Source organism: Mollisia scopiformis (assembly GCF_001500285.1).
Source record: "Mollisia scopiformis unplaced genomic scaffold LY89scaffold_7, whole genome shotgun sequence".
NCBI classification, from domain to species: Eukaryota; Fungi; Ascomycota; class Leotiomycetes; order Helotiales; family Mollisiaceae; genus Mollisia; species Mollisia scopiformis.
In genome coordinates, this window is record NW_017263587.1 from 534,706 (window position 1) to 557,807 (window position 23,102).

At 48.5% G+C, this 23,102-nt stretch overlaps 8 protein-coding genes across 8 annotated transcripts; 4 read left to right on the forward strand and 4 right to left on the reverse strand.

Moving 5' to 3' along the window:
- Positions 1–3,592: 3,592 nt before the first annotated feature.
- On the reverse strand, positions 3,593–5,033 carry LY89DRAFT_611702 (RER1 protein). The gene is made up of 4 exons (XM_018210595.1): positions 4,804–5,033; positions 4,613–4,730; positions 4,263–4,562; positions 3,593–4,174 (listed from the first exon to the last, which is right to left on the reverse strand). The coding sequence occupies exons 1-4, from the start codon at positions 4,870–4,872 to the stop codon at positions 4,089–4,091; spliced, it is 573 nt and encodes a 190-aa protein (XP_018074183.1). The 5' UTR covers positions 4,873–5,033; the 3' UTR covers positions 3,593–4,088.
- A 211-nt stretch (positions 5,034–5,244) lies between these two features.
- On the forward strand, positions 5,245–6,212 carry LY89DRAFT_705721 (ClpP/crotonase; the record flags this gene model as incomplete). The annotated part of the gene is made up of 2 exons (XM_018217472.1): positions 5,245–5,433; positions 5,482–6,212. The coding sequence occupies exons 1-2, from the start codon at positions 5,283–5,285 to the stop codon at positions 6,210–6,212; spliced, it is 882 nt and encodes a 293-aa protein (XP_018074184.1). The 5' UTR covers positions 5,245–5,282.
- A 140-nt stretch (positions 6,213–6,352) lies between these two features.
- On the reverse strand, positions 6,353–8,355 carry LY89DRAFT_705722 (alpha/beta-hydrolase; the record flags this gene model as incomplete). Its single annotated transcript, XM_018217473.1, has 2 exons — positions 6,353–8,055; positions 8,253–8,355. The coding sequence occupies 2 exons, from the start codon at positions 8,353–8,355 to the stop codon at positions 6,353–6,355; spliced, it is 1,806 nt and encodes a 601-aa protein (XP_018074185.1).
- A 358-nt stretch (positions 8,356–8,713) lies between these two features.
- Positions 8,714–11,745, forward strand: LY89DRAFT_682670 (uncharacterized protein). Its single transcript, XM_018214542.1, has 4 exons — positions 8,714–8,953; positions 9,032–9,368; positions 9,417–11,139; positions 11,192–11,745. The coding sequence occupies exons 2-4, from the start codon at positions 9,037–9,039 to the stop codon at positions 11,366–11,368; spliced, it is 2,232 nt and encodes a 743-aa protein (XP_018074186.1). The 5' UTR covers positions 8,714–8,953; positions 9,032–9,036; the 3' UTR covers positions 11,369–11,745.
- A 191-nt stretch (positions 11,746–11,936) lies between these two features.
- LY89DRAFT_779728 (MFS monocarboxylate transporter) lies at positions 11,937–13,521 on the reverse strand (the record flags this gene model as incomplete). Its single annotated transcript, XM_018222322.1, has 4 exons — positions 13,270–13,521; positions 13,111–13,211; positions 12,565–13,063; positions 11,937–12,490 (listed from the first exon to the last, which is right to left on the reverse strand). The coding sequence occupies exons 1-4, from the start codon at positions 13,457–13,459 to the stop codon at positions 11,937–11,939; spliced, it is 1,344 nt and encodes a 447-aa protein (XP_018074187.1). The 5' UTR covers positions 13,460–13,521.
- A 1,720-nt stretch (positions 13,522–15,241) lies between these two features.
- On the forward strand, positions 15,242–16,318 carry LY89DRAFT_666682 (uncharacterized protein; the record flags this gene model as incomplete). The annotated part of the gene is made up of 1 exon (XM_018212927.1): positions 15,242–16,318. The coding sequence occupies one exon, from the start codon at positions 15,242–15,244 to the stop codon at positions 16,316–16,318; it is 1,077 nt and encodes a 358-aa protein (XP_018074188.1).
- A 786-nt stretch (positions 16,319–17,104) lies between these two features.
- Positions 17,105–18,556, reverse strand: LY89DRAFT_666683 (uncharacterized protein; the record flags this gene model as incomplete). The annotated part of the gene is made up of 1 exon (XM_018212928.1): positions 17,105–18,556. One exon carries the CDS (start codon positions 18,554–18,556, stop codon positions 17,105–17,107), a length of 1,452 nt encoding a protein of 483 aa, XP_018074189.1.
- A 2,162-nt stretch (positions 18,557–20,718) lies between these two features.
- On the forward strand, positions 20,719–21,381 carry LY89DRAFT_552731 (NAD(P)-binding protein; the record flags this gene model as incomplete). Its single annotated transcript, XM_018208322.1, has 1 exon — positions 20,719–21,381. A coding segment is annotated over one exon (663 nt), but the record flags the coding sequence as incomplete, so codon positions are not given.
- Positions 21,382–23,102: the final 1,721 nt, after the last annotated feature.

Consider the following 23,102-nt stretch of genomic DNA (forward strand, 5'->3'; position numbering starts at 1 on the left):
TCCTTCTTGGCTGGATTGAGGCGTATTTAGTCCACTAGGCCTTCCGTGGTCGATCTTGTCTCCATGCTTAGAGTCAGAATCAGAGTCTTCTTGATTGCCGTTCTCAATTCCAAGGTCCGAGTCCAAGTCCTCAGAATCGTCTCCTTCTTCGGAATCAGTGCCCCAGTCGGAGAACGCTGAAGTGGTGTTACCTAAATCTGATACGTTAGTGCTGGGCTGGCTGGCCGCGATGCCATTGTACGATCCGGGGGAGTTGCGGTCAGAGATCGAAGAAGACACAGCAACAGAGGATACTTGAGGCAGACAGAGGCGAATCTGTCGCGTACGTTCTTGGTTATCGTTTGCGCCCTCAGGGCTTTCGAACGTCGAGCTCATCACTACCTTTCTTTGTTGATCAAGGAACTGCTCAACTGTGAGTTCCGTCAAAGCTGGAGACTGTACGGTCAAGTCGCTGACACCATGAGCAGGGTCAAAAGCAGGGAATGGTTCTGTGGGACTGGATGCTTGGTCGTCGTCAACAGCTTGGTTCGCGAAGAGGTCGCGCAATAGGAGGGAAGACATATTGGCTAGCCAAGTTGACGAAGGATACGTTTGTGTCGCGAGGTATGATGAGACGACGTGATTAGAAAGAATAACACGAGTAATGGTGGTAATCCAATGGCAAACAATGCTTGTCTTATTAAATGTTGTGGTTCAGAGCTCTGTCGTGTTGAAGTAAACGACTAGCGGAACGCGAGCAAGGGAAAGAGCAGATCAAAATCCGAAACGCTAAAGCCAACCCAGCTACCAAGGAAGGCGCAGAGGATGTCATATCTTACCTCTTCCGCAAAGCCAATATCCCCATTTGTCCCGGGTGATTATTGCAAGCTGTGCACCATTGCGCGTGCCATTACTGACTGGGTACCAGTGTGACGGGTAGCAACCACCAAATCATCCATCACCCACAGCATGACTTAGATCCAGGCTTGTTTTTAAACACACAAAGAGACGTCCTCGGTGGACTTCAACGCATCATGGTTGGCAACCTGGAAATGTCACCACTACATTCTACAAAAGCTCATCACGTCGATCTTCCTCCACCTCTCTAATATCAATATTCTCAATCGGAGGTCACACGGTGGACTCGCTTCGCAGCTTATACCCACCCCTAATATACACCAACTACAGAGTGTTTTCACAGAGATGTTAATACACATGAACCTGCTGGGAGGTCATTGAACGCTGTGCACCTTTCCCCTTGCCAACACTGAATGAGGTTCAATATGGCACGTCTTCTCTATGCGTACAAGCGCTCTATCTTGTGTGGACTCTCTAATACTGTCACAGTCATCCATCTCCTCTCGCGTAACTACAGGAGTTGGCTCGTACTCCCTCTCATTATCCCTCGTTCGGAAAAGGGGCGTCGGTTCGCGGGTTCGGTTCACGGCTCAACTTCGGCACGAGGCCTTGATGGAAGGTGAATGATGTTGATGTTTCTCGTTTGAAGGAAGTCCTGTGTCGAAGCCGGAGGACTTTGAATCCTGGTCTGTGCCTAGGAGTGAAGAGCGTAGAGTGACTATGGAGAGGGAATTAGAAGATGTGGAGGGTTTTGGAGAAGTATGGTCACCGGTGGATAATGCCAAGAAGTTGGCCTATCAACACAACCCCTTCCAGCCACGTCGCCTTGAAGGGCTCGCGCTCTTCATGTCTCACTTAGGAAAGACTCCCTGGAAGAATCTTTCCAGTAGATATGATGGAACAACTTACTTATGTAATCTGGGCACCGTCGTCTTACAATGTTAGTATTGCAGACTTTTGGTTATAGTCTTGTGCAGACTCGTACTCTTCAAAGGCACATCACAAGGGCTTGGACACCAGCAAGACTTCAAAGCTCCCAAGCAATGACAAAAAACTCACCCGACGAAAACAACACTCCAATTTCCATGCCAGATGACGCCATCTTAAATCTGCGGAACTCACCCAATTACTTCCTCAAACATGATCCGACACGGAGCCAAAGCCAAACTTCCATGGTTCTTTGCAGTGGCAATTCTCTAAGATGTATTTGTAGCTTCCTCTCCTTGGTCAAAGACTGTTTGTAATGACACCAGCCCTGCGCTAGTGGGGTATATATCGGGAAATACTCTGGCATCGGTGAATTTGGAAGATTATGCATGAGGAACATTCAGAAGCCTTAGAATTGTCCAAGTTTGCCTGACTAGAAGTTGCCCTATATGAAACAACCAGAGACTTGTTCCCAGCAGCAAACCACAATTCCGAAAGGGCCACCTGGTCGGAGGTCTATCAACGTACAACAGCATGTCTATTTGAAGGCGTAAGAATAAGCAATGAGGAATGAATAGCACCCAAGCATGACTCACGTAGCCGCGTATTTCGCGAATCTCGCGTGAGGCCATTTCATAGACTAGGTATTTATTTTCACGCTGGAACCATGTGCGAGGTGAATACTTGACCAAGAAAAATGACACATGCAGCAGTTCACTTTATTGAACTTATGCAAGGGGTAAGTTCCTGTCATTTAGGAATTTTGTCCGACAACATAAAAACAAACAGTGCACCTTTGCTAATCTACATTGGCAAAATTCGGTTTGCTTTAAGCTGGCTCACAGCTACTTTGCCCTTCATTTGTTCCTTGGACAAATACAGCACCTATTCCATGCCTACGCAAACAATGTATACAATTATGCAGAACATGTGCGAGAAATCCCAGATAGTCTTCGCCTCAAAACAGACTTCTACTTCTTGGAGTTGAAAAGCACGAATACTATCTCACTCTTACTGCTTGCAAACAAGGTCTCCCAGCTTGTCATAAAAACTATCAGCTCGCAAAACAAAGTCCTCTGCAAGCAGAAGTCAGGCTACGGCCTACATTGCCAGCAAATATCACTCATGTCATTCTTCTCTTCGTGGCAAGTTGAAATATCAAACTATCAGATGATAATGCTTGGGCTCAAATCCAGCCTCCAGCTGCGGATCTTGCTTGGTGATGCAGAAACGCTATCAAGTACACTTAGCCTTCATGTGACAAAGTCACCAGCTGACTTACATACCAGCTCGCCAACGCTGAGTACCATAGAAATAAAGCACTTGCTCTAAGGGAAAATTTTGAAGTCATAAGCGACTTCGAGAACGGCTTGTCACAAAGTTGGAGGCGGATGGTTTTAATGCCAAATCCTAGATTGAGAAGTGTTGTTCCCAATCAAGACAGCTGGAGCAATGCAGTGGGATAAACCCAGTCATTGCTGTACTCTCTACCGTCGGACTTCAGATCCGCCAACACGCTTCACGATAGCAGGATATCATAAATCGCAGTGTTATTTCAACATGTCGTTGGATTAGGGGAGGTGTCCCAAGTATTCTCCTAGAAGGAATTATTATCTTTCAGAGCTGGCGTTATGTGAGCCCTCTAGCTTTGGGAAGAACTTTACATTTGCCAATGAGAAACAGCTTTCCACAAATGAGCTTAAGGGACTTCAAAAAGAAGGCAGCGTCAAGAAAGTATGATCAAGCTAGAAATTGATGCTGTGTGGGGGTAGTAATTGGCGGTTTGGAGACACTCCCAATTCCTAACAAGAAATAAGACAAAAAGACTGCCATATAAAGAAGTTAACATCGTTGCATTTGACCCTTTCACTCAGAGAAGGACACTTAGTTCCAGCGCGCTTCTTAGAGGTTTCCTCAATGAGGAGCTCCAAACTTTTATTCTCCTTGGGGATGTCCCAGTGAAGCGGGGGAGGTGCGAAAGTTGAGAACTGTTTCTAAACAAGGAAGGAAAACAACCACCTCTAGCAAAGGTTTCCTCACTTCACAAACACAGCCAAGAAAGACTCGAAAGATTTGCTGGCGATCATTCATATTCCCATCTATCTTCCGGCAAGCATCTAGCAGCCCATCCAGCCCAACCTTGTATGACCGTAAAAACCCTAGGTATAGCAGCATAGAATCATCATTAAAGGGCTTTAAAGTCTCGCTCCCAAGCATCATGCATTTCTCTCCTTTGTTGCAACAAATACTTTTTGTACAATTGATGGTTTGCCATCATATTCGATACATCCTGCATCTCGTTTCCACCATTGTCCCGATTTCGATCAAGAGCTGTTCTTGGTATACTTCGCTTTGCCGAAGGAGAAGGGGACGTATCGGTATTTGATCATGTGTTGGATTTGTCTCCGCACTGTTTCTTGGGTTAGCAAGCCATGCTTCTTTTTGTCTCACTCTTGGGTCTCTTCTTTTCACTCATCCTCAGAACTTGGTATACGTACTCGTCAACGCGAAGAGAATCAACCAGTAAACCACCAACACGGGCCAGAAAACCGGGACATCGAAGATTCCGAACCAAGTACACACGAAACCAATTGCGATTGCTCTGGTAGCCGAGTACCAGAATTTGAACTCAGGAAGACGACGAATAAAAGGCCTGAATTCCTCATCCTGTTTCGTAGGAAGACCACCTGCGGATCCATCCTCCATATCATTATCTATAGCCTCGTTCGAGGGATCGAATTTCGGTTGCAGGAATGCTAGGAAGAGATTGAGAAGGTAGATTCCGAGTGAATAAGCCACTTAAAGATATGTTAGAGCGTCTTAAGAAGTGGTGTAAGAGAGGTCGTACCAATGTACCATCCTTGCGCGACAAATATTCTCGTGAAGAAGATCATCAGAAGGAAGATTGTCCCCAACCATCGATACGGTACATAAGGCGTCGATTTGTCTAACCATGCTTGGTATTGCTATTTCCCATCTAGTCAGTAAATTGATCATCTCCAAATAACAAACGCATTCCCAGATCGTTCGAAGACTCACACGTTGCAGCCTCGAGGTATGCGCAGACACTGCCGCGAAAGGGGTTTGTTCAGGCTCCACAGAATCCATCTTTTCTCTCCGTTCCAATTCCAGATGTTTTCAATAATACAGTCTTCCAAGCTTGAGGAGCAATTCCACGGTGCGCGGAGAGATGCAAGGTGTTGTTTGCGGAGGCTGCTTGTCGTGGCGCAAAGTTTGCAGGACAGGACTCGTAATTATTCGTTTCGTTGAATCGTCGCGTTGTTCAATTCGTAGCTCGAAATTAGCGGAAGAAGGAGATACTTTATTCCGTATCACAGTCACGTGCTGTTACATTGACTGAGCAGGGGTAGCTCGGCTTAAGCTTCCGGAGCCGGAGCCATCCTCGGATGTTTGTGAGTGATGGTTGCATGATTGGAATTCAAGCTGGTCTTGAATTTATATTGAACAATTGATTCACAACTTGAATTTATCGAGTCAAGAAAGTTCAAGCTCCAAAGATGATTACTTTCAGAACTATGAGGCCAATTGCCTCTCAATTCAGAGCTTCGAGCTCTGCTCTCCCCACAATAGCTCGCAGTTACTCTGCCTGGTCAGTGAAGTCCTACGAGTATATTCAGACCACCGAACCACGGCCAGGTGTAGGACAAAGTGGAACCCTCCTTCCCATCCCCACAATATGCATCTAACATATCACAGTAACACTCAACCGTCCCAAAGCCCTCAACGCCCTCTCCACCCCGCTGATAGACGAACTAAACCACGCCCTCCAAGCTTTCGACTCCTCCCCCTCCATCTCCGCCATCCTCCTAACCGGCTCCCAAAAAGCGTTCGCAGCTGGCGCCGACATCAAAGAGATGTCAACCCTCACATTCTCAGAAGCCTACACAAACTCCTTCATAGAATCCTGGTCCCTGCTCACCACCACCATAAAGAAACCCATCATTGCTGCCGTCTCCGGCCATGCTCTTGGAGGCGGCTGTGAATTAGCTTTGATGTGCGATATTCTGTATTGTACCGAGAACGCGAATTTCGGCCAGCCGGAAATTAAGTTGGGGACTATACCTGGTGCCGGAGGAAGTCAGAGGCTTACGAAAGCGATTGGGAAGGCGAGGGCTATGGAGTTGATTTTGACTGGGAAGAATTTCACGGGTAAGGAGGCCGGTGAGTGGGGTGTTGCTGCCAGAACGTTTGCAAGTTGGGAGGAGTTGATTGAGGGAGCTTTGAAGACTGCAGAGACGATTGCTGGGTATAGCAGGGTTGCTGTTATGGCTGGAAAGGAGGTTGTGAACAAGAGTCAAGATCTGGGTGTCAGAGATGGAGTTGAATACGAGAGGAGGGTATTTCACAGCTTATTTGGGAGTGAGGATCAGAAGATTGGGATGAAAGCTTTTGCTGAGAAGAAGAAAGCAGAATGGGTGCATAAGTAATCTCAATAAATGGTATCAAAATGTATTCAATGCTGTAATGTATACGCCGATGCTGCCGAAGTCCTACTATTGTCCTGGGACCATATCCAAACGCCGATTCCCCTACCCGATGCCCACTCCTTTCTAAATCATTGTACAATCTAAATGTCCTCTTTCCATACAAATGGTACCGACCATTCCTTGCACCAACCAAACCAGCTTCTCTTGACGCAATGAGATGGCTCAACATCGTCCGGTACACCAGACGTAGGAGTAGGAAACGCTGGAGGTGATGTGATAGCATGTGACTGAGTGGCAGTCGTCGTTGTTGTCTGATCATTGCATCCCCAGATTCGTCCCGGTGTCTCGCATGTTGCAGTGGATGAAGAACTTGCTGAGCTTGATGGAGATGATTTGGATGTGGGGTCATTGCACCCAAACCATCCTGGTGTTTTACATGTAGAGGTCGACGTTGAGGAAGTCGACGTCGACGTAGCGGTGGGTATGGTCGAGCTCGATTTACTGGTCGCGGTAGTCTTCTCATCATTGCATCCAAACCAGCCTGGAGTTTTGCAGGTCGAGGTCGATGTAGTTGTAACACTGCTGGTAGAGGTTGAACCGGTCGTGGTAGTCTCATCCAGGCATCCCCACCATCCAGGCGTCTGACAAGTCGCTGTTCGAGTCCTGGTTTTCGTCTTGCTAGATGTCGATGGCGGCGATGTTGCAGTCTTGCTGCTATTGCCAGTGACTTCCTTCCAAAGGGGGCAGTCATAACATTCTGGTGTAAATTTGCATTCTGGAGCAACTGTCCACTTCTTAATCACATTCTCAATGACCCAAATAATCTTGTGCGTGATGATGGAAACTCTGGTGCCGTTTGCATTGACAGTATCGTAAACACACTCTCTGCCGCTATGGCACGCACTTTCTAGTGCATAGCCTGCATATGAGCACGTAGCGGTTGCTCCATTGCAAGTTCCCATGAAAATGGGATCAGCATTCTGACCGAAATGGAAACCACCGGTGAACTCGCGTTGGCCTGGTCTATCGGGATCGACTCCAGGAGGAACGGGAAGACCGAGTCTGTTCGCCGGTAGAGCATCCGGGACAGCCTGAAACGTGATAGCCGGGGAGCCGTACGTGAGCCCAATCAGAGCACTGACCGCACCTCCCAAAGAATGTCCCGTCAACCAAACCTGAGAATTAGGATACATAGCTGTCACATTCTGGTAGAGATACCGTCCTGCAGCATAGTACCGATTCTCCTTGGTAAGGCTCTTCCTGAGGCAAGTCAAGTTGCATGTATACGTGCCTGAAGCACAGTCGCATACTTGACGATAAAACGTACTTCCTTGCTGGCCACAGCAACAGCTGAAGAAAAGGTTATCATTCTCCTTATCGTTCGTAGTTGTTCCGTCTCCATCCCATATTGCCAAGGTCGTTCCCTTCACTCCTATCACGATCGTGGAATTTGTCTCGTCAGCATATAAGTACCCTCGGAGACCGTCGCTTTCCCAACCAAATCCATTATCGTCAGTTCTGTTGAATCCTCCTCCAGGTTCCTTCCAGTCTCCAGTGTCTGGCGTGTCGACGTACGCATTTGCCGCCATTTGAGCAAAGGTCAAAACAGTCCCTACATCTGTAATGTCGGGCCCGCTGATGTTGTCGAGTGTCCATTCATCTTCTGGTGAGTCCCATACTTGAGTGTATTCTCTGGCCGCAGCCACTCTTGGATCTACCACAGACGGCCGTCTATCCTTTAATCGATGCATATGCATGGAGCTATCTCGAACAACAAGGGGTCTATCGACCTCTTCTGTGCGGCCATCCTCCTGTTCCATCCATACTGCAGGGGCATCTTTCGCTACATCGAGTCGCATGTACTCGGCGGGGCGATTTAAATTATGGTGGAAGACATGTCGTAAAGTCTAAACACTTTGTTAGAAACAGCATACAATGGAAGACAAAGGGTGCCTACAAAAACATGTTCGTTATTTCGAGTATCTGGAAGTTGCGGTTCGGCCAGAAATGGAGGTAGAACTGCTTGTTGACGTGACGCACCCGAGGCAACAACAGTAGGTGTTAAGGCGAGAAACGAGAGCAGTAACTGGGCGGTGACTCTGCCTGCAGAAGTGCATTCGTGTTGCTGCCGATGCAGATGCATCTTGAAGGAAATGTAACGAAATCTTAAAGGAACAAGAGGGCGAAAGGAAAGGATGTTGAGGAACGACTCGAGTTAGGTGCACCAGGCGGAGGCTATGATGATGATGAAGTCGATCATGCGGGCTTGTGATTGATTCCCTCACGCCTCCATGCAGGGGTTGAGAAGAGGGGTGTATCAGAGGTCGGTAGATTATAGCCTTTGAGAGAGTGGCTATATAAATGTGGATGCCTCAGGTCTTCAAAGAGCCATACAGTGTTCAAATATTCGCCTAAGCATGACCATAATTACGCAGGTCAGTAAGATAGGGTCTAGGCTCCATGCCGTCTGATAACAAAGCTCGAAGGAACCGCGTCATATCCGTATACTGCAGAGGCATTATGTTACTTCGGAGTGAACGGAGTCTCTTATGCAACGCCTTCGAATCAATTCTATTTCTCGTGGATCTACCTTGACTGTGGAGATGTAATAGGCTGCTCTAATATTACATTTGTTTCCTTCTTCTCCGCTCTTCACATTCGTTTACCCTGACTCCCGGCTTGATCAGAGTTTCATATAGGTGTGTACAATTCATGCACCATCACCGGCCCACATTCAAAAGGTAGCTCCTCGCCCTTCCTTCTTCTACATCTTTTGAAAATGCAAGCGATTACTGACAAGATGGTGTTCTCACTCCCAGACTTTATGGCAAGTCCAGATAAAAAGAAGAGCGACGCCCAGCGTCCCCGTCCGTTGCATCTGTCGAAGTCCTTTTCGAGAGTCGAGACACCTCCCAGTCCGGATCCTATAACGCGGGGAAGCAGAGCTAGCACCATTCAGAATGGAGTAACACCAGAGAGCATCATGGCGGATAAGACAAATGTGGTTGTGCATAATGGCAAGTCCAAAAGACAGCCAGACGCGTTTGAGAAGACCTCAGAGGAAGATGAGGATAATGAAACGGCGGATGAGGGCCATGGGAAATTGCCAGATGATTTTGACGAGCTTCCCATAGAGCTTGTCAGCTTGAGTGACAGGTGAGCTATACTGTCTAGTCTCTTCTATACATACTGACAGTTTCCCAGCTTCATAGACTCACTGTCAGCTAAGGTCCATCCCACACCACCATCGATCGAGAAGTTGTCCGCTCTCTTCCAAGACTTCTACACTGTTGCTGCAACTCATATCAACACTCATATATCCGCATTATCTTCCAGGCAACATCGTGAAAGTTCTCCTGTGCCGTCAGTAACAAGTCGACTAAGGGCGAAAGCAGCCTCCATTGGGAACAAAGATCGACCGAAAATACCACCTGAGAGAAGGGACTCTGAGCAAATGCTTACTGTGGAAGAGATTGCTGAGCGAAAACGTGCACGCAAAGTACTCGAGCGGAAACGGGTCGCCCTGGAAGAAGCTGTAGAAAGAAGGGTGACTGAAGGCATATACGACAGGATATGGAGGCACAGGAGTACTCAAGACGAAGCTCAAGATGAGAAATTGCGGTCGAAGACAGCCGCTCTCTCAGTTGTCGGTATTGGTCTTACAGATTTAGGTATTGATTTGGGTCAAAACCAAGATGCGGATGCAAATGAGGGCAAAGAGAAGGAAATCAGAGCATGGCTTGAAGATGCCCGAGAGGAACTGATTGCCATGAACGACAAGAAGTACCCGCTGGGCAAACTTCAGCATCTAAAAGCTGCCCACAGGAATATCGTCGAGACACTTTCGCATTTTCATCCATCTTCGTCTGCAGATGAAATCATGCCAATGCTGATATATACATTGATCACATCTAGACCAGAAGGAATCAATGTCATCAGCAATCTATATTTCATTCAGAGGTTTCGGAATGAAGCAAAGAGAGAAGGAGAGGCCGCATACTGCTTGACGAATTTAGAAGCTGCGATCACGTTCCTGGAAACCGTCGACTTGGCCTCATTGAGGGAGGACGAGGTTCCATCCGGTCCACCAAAACCTGTGACACCAAGAGCGGAGAAATTCGATTCGATGGAGGTTGGCATCAGTCCACCGTCGGGTGCTTCCGCGGCGGAGGTTACATCTGAAAATGCAAGTCCAACCATCTCAAAAGCCGAGTCATCGCCATCGAGTACGCTTCGACCACAGCTGCAGGTGCACAACCGCCGACTTAGTGATATGTTTCAATCACCGGCTGTCTTGAATGCTGCTAGTGACGCTGTCATGAATACCGCTGATCAAAGCTTCAAGAGCATCGGCAACAGTCTTGGAGACAGCTACAAGTTTCTACTAGGGAAGCTGAAGGAGCGTCAGGACGAAACAACAGGTCACAAGCCTGAAATGGTTGTCCCAAAAACTCTCGATGACGCCAGGAAGCTCGTCAGCACCCCTCCACCCGAAGATGCAGAATCAGAAAGTGGTGCAAGCTCGCTTCATACCCCTGACAATAGCGAGAATAGGAAACGAGCAGACTCGGGAGCAAAAGTAGACGACAAAGTCCTCAGTATGATCAGTGGTCGCAAAATAGTCCGGGACAGAAGCACGGATAGCATCAGAAGTTCTGGGAGTGGCGGCAAGAAAGTTGCATTTGCCGAAGAGGGAGAAAAAGCTCCTTCGCCATTACACAATGCTGCACCAGCACCATCACCATCGGGAACTCCGGCTCTTGTGGATTCTATGCGAAATCTTGGTAATTCACTAAATCCTATGGCCAGGATTTCTGGAATGGGAATGATGCGTGGCTTTGGGAGGACAACGCCTACAAGTCCTGTCCCACCACCACCGGCTCCGAGCAAGGGCATTCCTGATGGCGGCGTTGCTGAGTTGACAAGTGTAAGCTCTCCCCCATTTTCTATCTTCCTTTGTCAAGCTAATATAATCGCAGGCATTCCCAGAGTTGGCACCATCTCTTCCACCAAAAGAGATCCCCAAGATCGCACCACCTATCAAGCGGTTCATGGAGTTGCAAAACCCAGGCGACATGAAACTTAATGAAGTCTTGGAGTTATTACGTGATTATAGAAGGTTAGCGGGGGCGCTGAAGGATATGGGTGCTGTTTAAGTAAGTCCTTGGAGACCTTGGGAATTTAGTTTGCTGCATCGACCTTCGTTACTGGGATTGGTATTTTCGGGTGCGGGCATGGCGGCGGGCATTCATTGGAGTTTGGAGGGCATGTGAGACGGGTCGTCTCATCAGAATTATGATTTTGTAGGAAATCAAGAGAGATATGCTCTCATATGATTGAGCAAGTCATCACCAGGGAACAAAAATTATCTCTGTAATGCGCTCTGGCAACCGCCCTTTAATGTTGAGGTTTTCATCTCAAGTGAGTAAGACAGAGCTCACAGCGTGCTCATGGTCCATCTTGTGTCTAGCTCACAGCGCAGATTCCGCTCACAGCGCATTTCGCGCCAATCGCGCAAAAAGCGTATCAGACCCGATTACAGTAGTAAAGTAAGAACCTCAACACGAAGTAAGAGTCTCAATCACGTTGCCTCAAAATATACAAAAACCACGATTCATTCAGATCTTCTGAGATCTGCTGGAGCTTGTCCTTAAAGAACATCAAGTGTCCAGAGACTCGACACACGAGGTCAAATTCTATCTTTCGAGTCAACGTCTCGCACACCTACACCCACCCCAATCTCCTACCCAGAAATCCCACACCACCAACAGCAGCACTGACTCCGGTAAACACAATCAGACCACCATAACCACTTCCATACGCGCCACCTGCCTCACCCGCCCACGGCCTTCCTCTCAAAACAGCATCACTCAATGGTCCCGAAGCAATAGCGCCCACCCCTCTCGCTGCACTAATAATCCCCAACAGAATCCCCACGTCCGCACTCCCATCTCCCTGCTTGACCAACTTAATGACCCCCGCATTCGTACTCACAAATCCACCAGCAAAGAAGCCGTACACGATGCTAAATACGACAAGCAATGGTAAAGCAGTGGAGAGGCCCCAGAGAAGAAACACAGAAATGGTTGTTCCGAGACTGGAGAGGAGGATTACAGTCGTGACGTGGAAACGGTCGACGAGCATGCCGAATAGGATGGTTGCTACGACTCCGGCTGCGTTTAGGAGGGCAATGAGGAGGGTGCCGATGCTTGGTGAGAGGCCGAGGGAGCGGGCGAAGAGGGGGAGGTAGATTGAGGGGATGAAGTAGCCTAGGGATTCTGTGGGTTGGAATCTTCGAGTCAGTATACTTCACATTAAAGGAGGGGATTTGAGGTCCGAAGAGGGTACAAACCGATTACTAGGCCAAGCTGTAAGAGCCAGAAAGAGGAGGACTTGAGGAATGACAGGCCGTAGCGGGGTGACTGGGAGGATGGGGAGATTGGGAGTCGAGGACGGAGAAAGTGGACGAGGGGAAGAGCCAGCACGAGGAGGGCAAGGGCCCAGATTCGAAGAGTCGTGCGGAATCCGTACTTGGAGAGTAGCGCATTCAGAATGAACGGGATGGTGAGGCCTCCAAATCCTGTTCCGGCCCACATGATGCCATATGCTAGGCCTTTGCGTTGGACAAACCATTCGTCGATGTACATCAAGATTGGGTAATAGATTATACAGCCTCCTAAGGCGTACAAGACGCCTTGAGTGACAATCAGGTGGTTAACACTTTGAGCGAAGGAGGCGCCTATTAGACCAGCGGCCATGAGGGGAATGCCGGCCCATTTTGAGATGCTGGCTAGGTGAGGCCATTGTTTGTATGCTGGGAAGATGATGAGACCGATCATATACATTACTCCCTGTATCTGTCAGATGGAATTATAAGGTACTTAGACTCAAATCTTACAGTAGCGGTTGTTCCAATGACAGCTATGCCAGAGCTTTGAGATGAGAATGGCTCATGAGTAGTGTAATATTCTTGAAATACACCAAACGAGAATGGAAGGCCTTCGACGACTGTGTCAGCGTGGTACTCTTTTTCACACATATGTCTTGAACTGCTGACCCCAGACCATGAACTCAGCCATGAAACCAGCCGCCAGAAAGAGCCATGCATCTTTCCCTCCGTCGGCTTGTGGCAGTGAGAATTCATTGAGACCAGTGAGATCTTCGCCTAGTGTTTGGTCGTCTCCATCTTGGTTGTTGCCCAAGAAGTTGGACACGTCGTTTAGAACGATATCATTTTGAGACTCCATCAATTGTATACCGTTTTCTCGAATAAAATTTGTCCGAAGAGTGTGTTGTGTCAGAAAGGAAGGGAATGAGGGGCAGAGCAAAAATGCGAGGAAAAGTCCCACCCCCACTATTAGCGTCCTCAGCGCCAAGCTTTGCTGTATTTGGCGTTCGACCCTGTCAGCACTAGCAGGGGCGACTCACTGTGCTTGGGGACTGACATCAACTTCGTCGTTCTCACAATACATACAGATACTCAGGTGTCTCGCTCAACATCAGCAGAACTGCACCTAATCAGTCTTTGCGATGCTGAGGTACTTCAAGAACGTGTTCACCTGCTCGATAATCAAGTCGTTCCTTTTCCCCTATTTAGAATGTGGCAAATTCGCATGGTGAGTTCGTCCTGCGGCTGATCTCCCTATAGCTCATTGAGATGTAGTGTGGTGTGTTCGACAGTGTTGTACGTTCAACGACAACGATCACTTCGTCCTATTGGCCACCGCTGTTCAAAGTTCAGCTCCCTATGGACATGCATTAGGGTCTTTCTACTTCGTTCTTTGTTCGAGATCCTGCTTCCCCTCGTTGTTTTTCTGTCTACAGTTGCTTGCTGCTTCGAAACCTCATTTCAACTCTTGGCGGTCATTCTTGGTACGCAAGGTCTACCGCAAGGCAAACCTGTACCACTAACCTATCCACTGTCGAAAAGCTTTGGCAAAGGGGATGGCAGCAGCCTTTTATGATGAACCAACTTATCTCGATCATAGGAGTCATCTATCCACATTCTAATGCTCTTATCAGTGGTCTTGGGCAACAGATGTGGCATGCCATCTACTCGCATGAAAGAGTTAGACACGTCCAGCGGTGTAAATGTCATGCTCTTTGCGCTGGAAACTGCTCTTTCTGCCCTTTGCTCTTTCCTTTGCCTGCCTGTTAGGGCCAGGGCAATCAACAATGGAAGTAGCCACGAGTCATACATCTGCATTCCGTTTTAAGTTTGATTGTGCCAGACGGCTCAGAACTATACTTTGTGGGAGGCATTGTGGGAGATTTGAAGTTTGAGTAGTCCTTTGACACTGCTTCAACCCAGAGCGTGTCGAGGAAAGGGAGAATTAATTCAGCATGGCACGTTTTTTACAAGTTATGATGAGTAAAGCTGCGAACTAAAGGAGAAGAGCAATTCTTTCGTCTCTTGTATTCCTCAAAACTTCGAGACATGTTCCCCCTTGGTACTGCTACGGTCATCAGTCTTGTCATTGATATCCATTGAAGCATTGCTCATATCTTTGAGATTTCCAAACACTAGTCTGATTGTCGCCGGAGCTTTATGATTCCTCTTGGGCCATAAAAAGAGCGTCAACTCTGATTCTTCGTGGTTTCTTAAATGGAATCCTTACAACGTCTCGGCGTCATGCAGTTGGGAAGAGATTTAGGAATCAAGCCTGTCAGAACAGTGTGTTGACTCAAGGCGGATGGCGTTGAGAAGAGAAGACTATACAGAGCAGCTCCCTGTCATTCCTCATCCTCAAAGAAAGAAAGGTAAGATGAATTTCTCGGTTCTTCTGTACCTCCGGCTTCCGTCAACCGGCACTCAAAAGATGAAAGACTAGCGTCGCGATAATATCATGTTTATTCCTCTAGCGTCATCCTATAATCGGAGGAGTTGAACAGAATCCACGCAATCTTCCCTCATCCCATCTTATTCGACTTCAAGACCGCAAGATTCTACAAGATACATAACCTCGAAGACCCAAACAACCATCAACCCAAGACGCGTCAGACATCACCTCCCACGCTTCTCAGCTGTAATGTCTCAATCCACTACCTCTGCAGACAACAACCCATCCCGCGTTGAGAACGTCTCTCCGGAGCCGGATAGATCGACCCGATCTGGCACGCCCTTGAGCCCGCTGTCAGAAGAGTTATTCGGCGATATCTTGGATACAGAGCCAGGAGTCAATTATATCCTAGGTCCCGACTCTTGGGATGAGCTGGAAGAAGATGAGTGCTCACCCTTAGTCGCCTTGACCCGACTCAAAGCTAGCCGTCGGACTGCACAGAAGATAGCCACGGTTCCCTCGTCCGACCCTCCCGCTTTGCAATCTACAAATTCAAGCCCCTCGTCGAGATTCTACAGCGACCCGAGATCAGGACGCGTTCGTACTGCAGCACCGGCTACGAAAATCAATAGCGATAAATCGTCTTCCGCCAAGACAGGACTATCCCATGGCGGTGGCAAGATATCCAGTAACAAGGTGCTCCAAGGCGCGAAGTTGTTCCTTTCATTTCCATTATTCTGCTCTCGCGATCAAGTAATGCAGAACCGAGGCGGATATACTGGAGTCGCGGTGGATCTGATCAAAGACTTCGAGCGCCACGTTAACAATGTTCGAGCTCCCATCCACCTCGCCGAACCAATCTTCACCTGCTTGTCTCAAGCCCGCCACATATTCGAGGTCACAATGGATACTATAACCCGACTCGAAGTTGGCGACGGCACCGGCAAGAAGAAGATCCTGAAAGAGCTGGTGCTGGCGCGGTACTTCATGCCATCGGCAGAACACGAAGACAAGTACGTTGAGATTCATGCCAAGGATGTCGGCCCAACCAACCCTGCTCTTGCCTACGTTGGAGCAACCGCGAAATCGATCCCTCGTTTAACTTACACCTGCGCTTGTGGGAAGAAGTCTGAGGAATTGGCTCACGTTTCTCCGAGAAAGATCACGTTTCTAAAGAACTACCGGAAGGGATTTACCTTCACAGGACAGCAGGCGAGAGAGGTTACTGGCGAGTGGTTGGTTGGTGGTGAGAGTCGGGAGTGGGGCATGCCGTTGAGGGATGCGAAGGTTATCTGGACATTGGAGGCACAATCAGATGGACTTTGAGTGCTCTTGCGACGGACATATCACGACTGAGAGTCTTTGGTGAGAAGAGAGGATTGGGTTAGCGGTTGTTGTCCGATACTCCATAACGACTTTGCTTCCATAAAAATGTCTGGCAGATGGTGCATCTCTTTGCAATGAGACCATCTTCGAAACCCTCTGGAGTCCGACCTTTGGACTCCTGCAGATTTGAACGAGATTGCTGTAGATTTTAGAAGGCCCAGGCTCAGTAAATAAAGAGGCGTTCGCTATCGCATTTCATAAATCGTGTTCTAACAGTGTATTTCATGTCTTCACAGTGAAATTGGATGTCGAAACCTATGAAGCCGCGAATTACACACGGAACGAAGCGTTTGGATATGATTTATGTTTAAGATGATATTTTTGATAAGTTCGTGTCTTAAGTAAATATGAAGACAACTATTGCCGCCAAATGAGATGCCTCAAGATTGAGGTCATGTGCTATCGTACAAGATGTTTTTGTACAATCCGCCAACCACCCTTCAACGCCTTTCTCGAGCCTTCAGAGGGACTCCTCCTACCGCAAAACAAAGGAGACGTACAAGCGAATGTACTGCTCATGCTTGAAACACCAAGTGAATGCCCCTGGTATCGTGACTGATAAATATGTAAAATGGAAAGACCCCCGAAACACCAATACCGTCCACTAACCCTTGGTCTATACCCAAACTCCAAAATCCCAAGCCTTTCTCTATAGTCATTTGCAATTTCGGGCCCGTGGTGGGTGGACTGTGACTCTCTTGTTTGAAGTCACGTGCGCACCTTCCCTCATTTCTTTTCCTGATTGGAGTCTTTTTCGTCCTTCTCCTTCTCTTCCTTCTCATTCTTCTCCCTCACTTGCTCAACGTGAGCAATCTGAGTAGCAAACCGCCTCATCATAGACATCCTGACAACATTCGGTTGTGGTCTATGAGCGGGATGGAGGTAGTTGGGCTGCAAATCATGCAGCATGATGAAGATATCTTCAATGATCTCCGCCTGGCTGACCTCTTCTTCCGTCATGAGCAAAAATGATTGCGGCCGCGCTGGTAGACTGGCTAAGTCTGGGACGTTCTCCTTCACGTCGCCCTCGAAATCTTTTGGGTCCTTCACATCGGTTCCTAGCTCTTTGGTCTCGGGCTGTTTTGGAATCTGTGACCGTGAAGAACGGGTGGAGGTGTTGTTCGAGTCATCGGTATCCAGGTCTAAGAATGATGACGGCGATCCTGGTGCGGAAGCTGCCTCTTCATGTGGAGGAGGTGAGCAGTCAGCTGAATGAGGAGGAGGCGGGTCATCATTGTCTTCTGTGAGTGGAGGCATTGAGAGTACTGAGAGTACTGAGAGTTCTCCCGCATCATCGTCATGATACCACGATCGATAAGGTGATCGATTCGGTAACATTGGAGTACTCGGGACATGAGTATCCAGCTCAGATGGAGCCTGAGGCGACGAAAATTGCACCTGAAAAACAGAAACCGATTTCTCCTCTGGTAAAGAGGGTGATGATTGCGGTGAAGAATTCTCAGATGACAACTCGCTGATGGGAGTAGAGTCAAGCTCCATGAAGGGACTGAGAGGGCTCACAGTCTCAATTGCCTCTAGCTCAGGAGGCATCTCCGTTGCCTTGGTGAAGCCGAGAAAGGTTGATGTCGATGCTGATGCTGATGCTGATAGTGGACTTGGTGACGATGCTCTGAACGAGGACCATGATGGTCGGTTTGCTATTGACGGAAATCGGAGTTTTCGCTTGTGAATGATCACAGAATCCTGGGGTATCGTCTTTGCGTACTCATTGATGTCTTTTGAATGACCATCGTTACCGGACGCTGGTTGAGCCCATCTTCCAATTGGTAAAGATGGGTATCGGATTTTCCGACGTTGCGTCTTGGACTTGCTAATCACGGGCTCTGTCCTGGCTCGGACTGTCTGAGGCGTGATCACATCGTCATCTGGGACGATGATGGGTAAGTAGCTGGGGTTCTTGAGGTTGGCTGTCTCATCCAACTCTGGCATCCGAAGTGCCAGTGGTAATGACTGCTTGGGTCGTGGTGGCAGTGGTTTGGAGTGATACGGTGGTGGATTGAGCTGAAGAAGAGTGTAGTGGTAGTCTTCAGGAAAGTCTATCAGTTCTTCAGGCCATATCTGTGGCTGTGAGTCTGAAGGTATCTCTCTGATCTGGCCATCAATCGGTATGGCGTAGAAGAAAGGGAAGCCTGGCAGTGCTGCAATAGGCGAGGCCATCGTGACGGTGAGATTTATTCTTATCGCGGTACCAGCCGGATCGCACAGCAGATGCAGCAGGTGGAAAAGAGTTCTCACGTTGTTCCTTCTTGATGTTGACAGAGTGTCTGACAGAGAAGAAAGAGGTTTTGTTCACTCAAGAGAGTTATTGCTTTGCGTGGTGAGTGCTGTGTTGGAATGCACCGAAGCCACCGATAATCCTCCCCGGGCGGAATTCCTTGTGGATCTTACGGACGCCGACGATGATCACTCTTTATCCGCACGAAACAGCGCTGCAGATCGTAACCCGATGGGGAAGGTTTCTAGAAAGATTGACGAATTGTTCTAGCGGGAAATGCTGGCCCTGCCTTGCAGGGTTCTGATTCGCGATTATATCCTCAGGTGGGTGACAAGAGAGGACGAGAGAGGACAAGAGCACGAAGCTGAGCGACAGCGTCATGCATGCTTATGGCGCAGCCCCTTCAAAACAGCAAAAATGCAAGACAATCACAACCCGTCACACCCATCTGACTGCAATCTCACGGCACTCTCACGGTGATGGCTTGGATTCCCCATAGAAAACACACTCGTGTCCATGGTACAGCGTCTCATTGCGTCCGTTCTGAGCAATGAGAAGAACCCAATGCCAGGCACAGTTAGGCGAGCCTTTCCGCGAAGTTGGCCGTACCTGCTACCACGAATGAATGAAGTATTACGCCGTGAAGGTGCATCGTTTGGTCTCATGTTGAAAGCAAGAACAAAAGACAGGTTGTCTTCATCAGACAGACCGGTTGGACACAAATAACAACTTGTTCGGCTCCTGGCCTCAAATCTAAGGCAACGGACCCCAAAGACGGCTCTCCCAGCTTTCGGGAGGGGTTGATCTCAAGATGCCACCCCAAAAACTGGTAAGAGCGCAGATCTTGTGAAACAAAGCATACCGATGGCACTGTTCGTCTTAAGAATGATGAGAAGAAGAGCTGGAGGAGCTAAAAGACAAATTTTCACATCCTAGACGCCATCACGTGAGGGTAGATCACATGGCCTCGGTGGTCGGTCTCAAACATCCTCCGTCTGCCGACCTCTATCAAAACTTTGCTCCGCCATCTCCACAACTTCACCCTTGATAATCGAAAGCTACGAACTTTCCCGATCACTTCAGTCACAAGGACTCGGCCGCCCGATATTATGAGTTCAGCCATGCTGCCGGGCGTGACCAGAGTTGGCAATTGCTGGACTTCTTGATCCTCGGCAGCAAAAGTGCCTCAGCGATAAATCTCTCCTGGACGGAAAATTCGGACGAAAATGTCAACTTGTGCAAGAAACAACGCATGTGGCAGCTGGTCACTCGACACTCCCTCAAATCAAGGCAACTATTGACCCGCGAAGGTCTGGACATTCAAATATCAAATCCTGCAGGCCTCCTCCGGCATTCTCAGCCGAGAACGGCCGCCCTCAATGCTCATGCACATGCATGACCCTAATCTCCGATCGTTGTTGAACTTTATTCCAGAGCCTACATATGTCTGAGACTGGGGTGCTAGGCACCCTCATCAAGGCTGTGGTCATTTCAGGAGACCGGATCTCTTTAGTCAACAAAGCGTTTGTGGTCTGAACAGGATATCAATCATGTTGAAGTCTTCCTCAATGTATCACAGAGCTAGCTGCTGGGATCATCAGTCTTCCAAAATATGTTCTGGAATCTTACCAAAGCTGTGGTAGTCCTCAGCATGGTTCTGTCGCTTATCGTCATGCGAACTCACGCGAACACGCGAATACGGTTCATTACCTCAAGCGTTGACGAATCTATTTGCGAGTCAAATGCCAAGACTATCAGCCTTGTCACCCATATGGTCGGAATGTGGATGCTGGCTGTTCTCATTGGTTCTCTTACCAATCTCGGCTTGCAGACAAGACCGACAAGGTTAGCTTTGATGACGGAACTTAAGCCAAATACCGGAGCTAGGATTTCTGAAAAGTCCGAGTAATTTGGACCGGACGAGGAGCATTAAAATTCCTCTCGAGATATTGTGCACAACGTTTAGCCTCATATACCAAACTCACAGCCTTCTCAATGCAAATGATTACCTTTCTGACTTCCTTTTCCAAGCATGGCATTTGCTTCGTATTCTTTTGCTCCAATGCCTGAATTCCATGCCACTCGCCCTTCTGTCATGTGGGAGAACAAATCAAGTCTTACAAAGCATCGCGATACTTATCCGTTTATTGATCCATTTCGGTTCGCAAAACAGCTTAAGGGGAAAGTCGTCTTGATCACTCAAGCACATAGAGGCATCGGACGGGCTTCTGCCGTGGCATTTGCACAGGCAGGTGCATCAGTTTGCTGTTTGGGACCATCAGCCGAAGCCCTCGAACCTCTACTTCGTGAAATCAAGGAGAAGTTCAACACTCCGACTCTGGCATTGACTGCCGACCTCATGCAGCCTTCAGCGGCTACCCAGGTGGTGGACCTCGTGGCAAAATATCGAGGACCGGTAGACATCTTAGTCAACATTACCCCAGCATCCTATCTACGACCTCTTGCTCAGGAGTCTGATATTATGAAAGAATGGTGGCCACACCACGAAGCTAGCGTCCGCGTACCAATCAGCCTCATCCAAGCCGTCTTACCATCAATGGTGGAACGTCAAAGCGGAATAATCATCAGCACCATATTGGCGGTTGCACATTTACAGCTCCCTTATCTGTCCCAACAAGGCGTATCAAAGGCTGCATTGTTGAAGTTCCATCATCATCTAGAGCTTGAGATGAGATCGAAGGGTATTATGTCATTTGCAGTAGATCCGGGCCCAATTCCTAGCTACGTCCATGACCCTGCGTTGCCTGTCGAAGATGATCCAAATCACTGGGCCAGAGATCCAGCGCTTCAGATGTCGTTGGCAGAGCAGGCAACCCAACGGGAATGGCCCGCGGCAGGACTCGCAAGCGGAACCTTTGTAGCATTGTGTGCAGAACCTCGAGCGGGAATTCTTAGCGGATTGTATATTCCTGCCGAAAGAGATCTCGAAGAGCTGATCACTCGCATGGAGAGTGACTGGGGAAGAAAAGTCGAACGAGACAGATTGTATGTTCTGAAGGTTGATGAGCTTTGAACTTTTTTCAAGTGGTGTTAACCAAGCGGTTTTGTGGTTTTCTGAAAGTTAGCAAGCACTCCTCTCTTTCGGATTAGAAGCGTGGTTTACATTACGTTGATGTTGCCTACTTTATGTATGATGGAGACAGGATAGTGTCTTAGTATATGCCCAAGGCAGCTACGGTAACTGGACCATGTATTATTACCCGTTAGCGAAGACGGATTTGTTAGCAGCTTTGTTAATTACCCATTATGGTATACCTCTGCGGCCTCATTGGCCGGAGGTAATACGAAGACAAAAGATGCATTCTCGGCTGGAACACGTGATGGGTCCCGAAGTCCTGGGAACTGTCCCAAAGAATGAAACGACCCAGCAACAAGCTGTCATCCTTCATCTAGCTCATCCCAAAGCTCTCCCCTGTTTCATGCTCAGGAACAGCTCTACCTTCAAGCTCCCCTCCACCCACCGTCTACGGACGTATCAAAGTCTTGGTCTCCGACCTCCTCCTCGGCGGATTTAATCCTTTCAAATACCCACCACCAACCCAACCCTTCCACCCATGCTACTGCTGCGGCTCTTCTCTCTTCGCTCCATCCTCCAGCATGAACAGGCCGGTCTCGCTTCGCACATGATTCCATTGTCACGGGTCCCGAGTCCCTCGCTTCCCCTGTCTATAACCCCACCATCAAATGCCACGTTGGTTCCCAAACCTTAAATCCCACACATCACATCCGGCATCCCGCACGCGGACATAACTCTCGCACACCGAACACCATCTCCGAGACCTGAGGTGTGCACACCTTTCTTCGATTCCATGATGCCTACATCATGCTTTGACGGCACATGACTGATGCCTCTTCTGACATTCACATGGGTCCAGAAGGGAATACGGAAGGTGAATGTGATTTATGATCAGATCAAATGGTATTGTCATGCACTGCATTCCCTTACCAACAACGCCGTGCCCCTCACCGGTATATTGCCGGCTTCTGACATCCATCGATACGGGAATACGGCACTTCGCGAATACCGCCCCCACCCTTTCTTCCCAGTGCCGCACAGCGAAACGCCGCGTATCAGCATTTCCCTCCTTTTTCAAATAAATAATCTAATCTTTTTCTTCTTCTAATCTTCTGCAATGGGTAGTACCATAAGAGTGGGGTCGGGTCGGGTTCGGCTCTCGTCTCATCGTGCTTACGTTACCCCTCATATACATTCTCACTCGCCAAACCGCGAAGTGACCAATAAGCACGACAACCTCGTACTTCCCACCCTCTCGCAAGACGATACGATACCCTACGATCAGATCCGGGTAACATTCAGATACCCTCTCCTCCGGATATAGGATAAGCAAGACAGAGGAATTCCGCACGAGAGATCAAATCACATCTCTGTCCGCCGCCGCCGCAGATCTAGATCAGTTGGTGCTGTAAACCCACGTCAGCTCCCTTAAACATCACATCAAGAGATTG

Coding starts and splice junctions, on each gene's coding strand:
- LY89DRAFT_682670 (XM_018214542.1), top strand. CDS start 9,037: ATGGCAAGTCCAGATAAAAAGAAGAGCGACGCCCAGCGTCCCCGTCCG. Junction 9,369..9,416: donor CTTGTCAGCTTGAGTGACAG/GTGAGCTATACT, acceptor ACAGTTTCCCAG/CTTCATAGACTCACTGTCAG. Junction 11,140..11,191: donor GCGTTGCTGAGTTGACAAGT/GTAAGCTCTCCC, acceptor ATATAATCGCAG/GCATTCCCAGAGTTGGCACC.
- LY89DRAFT_611702 (XM_018210595.1), bottom strand. CDS start 4,872: ATGGATTCTGTGGAGCCTGAACAAACCCCTTTCGCGGCAGTGTCTGCG. Junction 4,563..4,612: donor CGCGCAAGGATGGTACATTG/GTACGACCTCTC, acceptor CATATCTTTAAG/TGGCTTATTCACTCGGAATC. Junction 4,175..4,262: donor GATTCTCTTCGCGTTGACGA/GTACGTATACCA, acceptor CCCAAGAAACAG/TGCGGAGACAAATCCAACAC.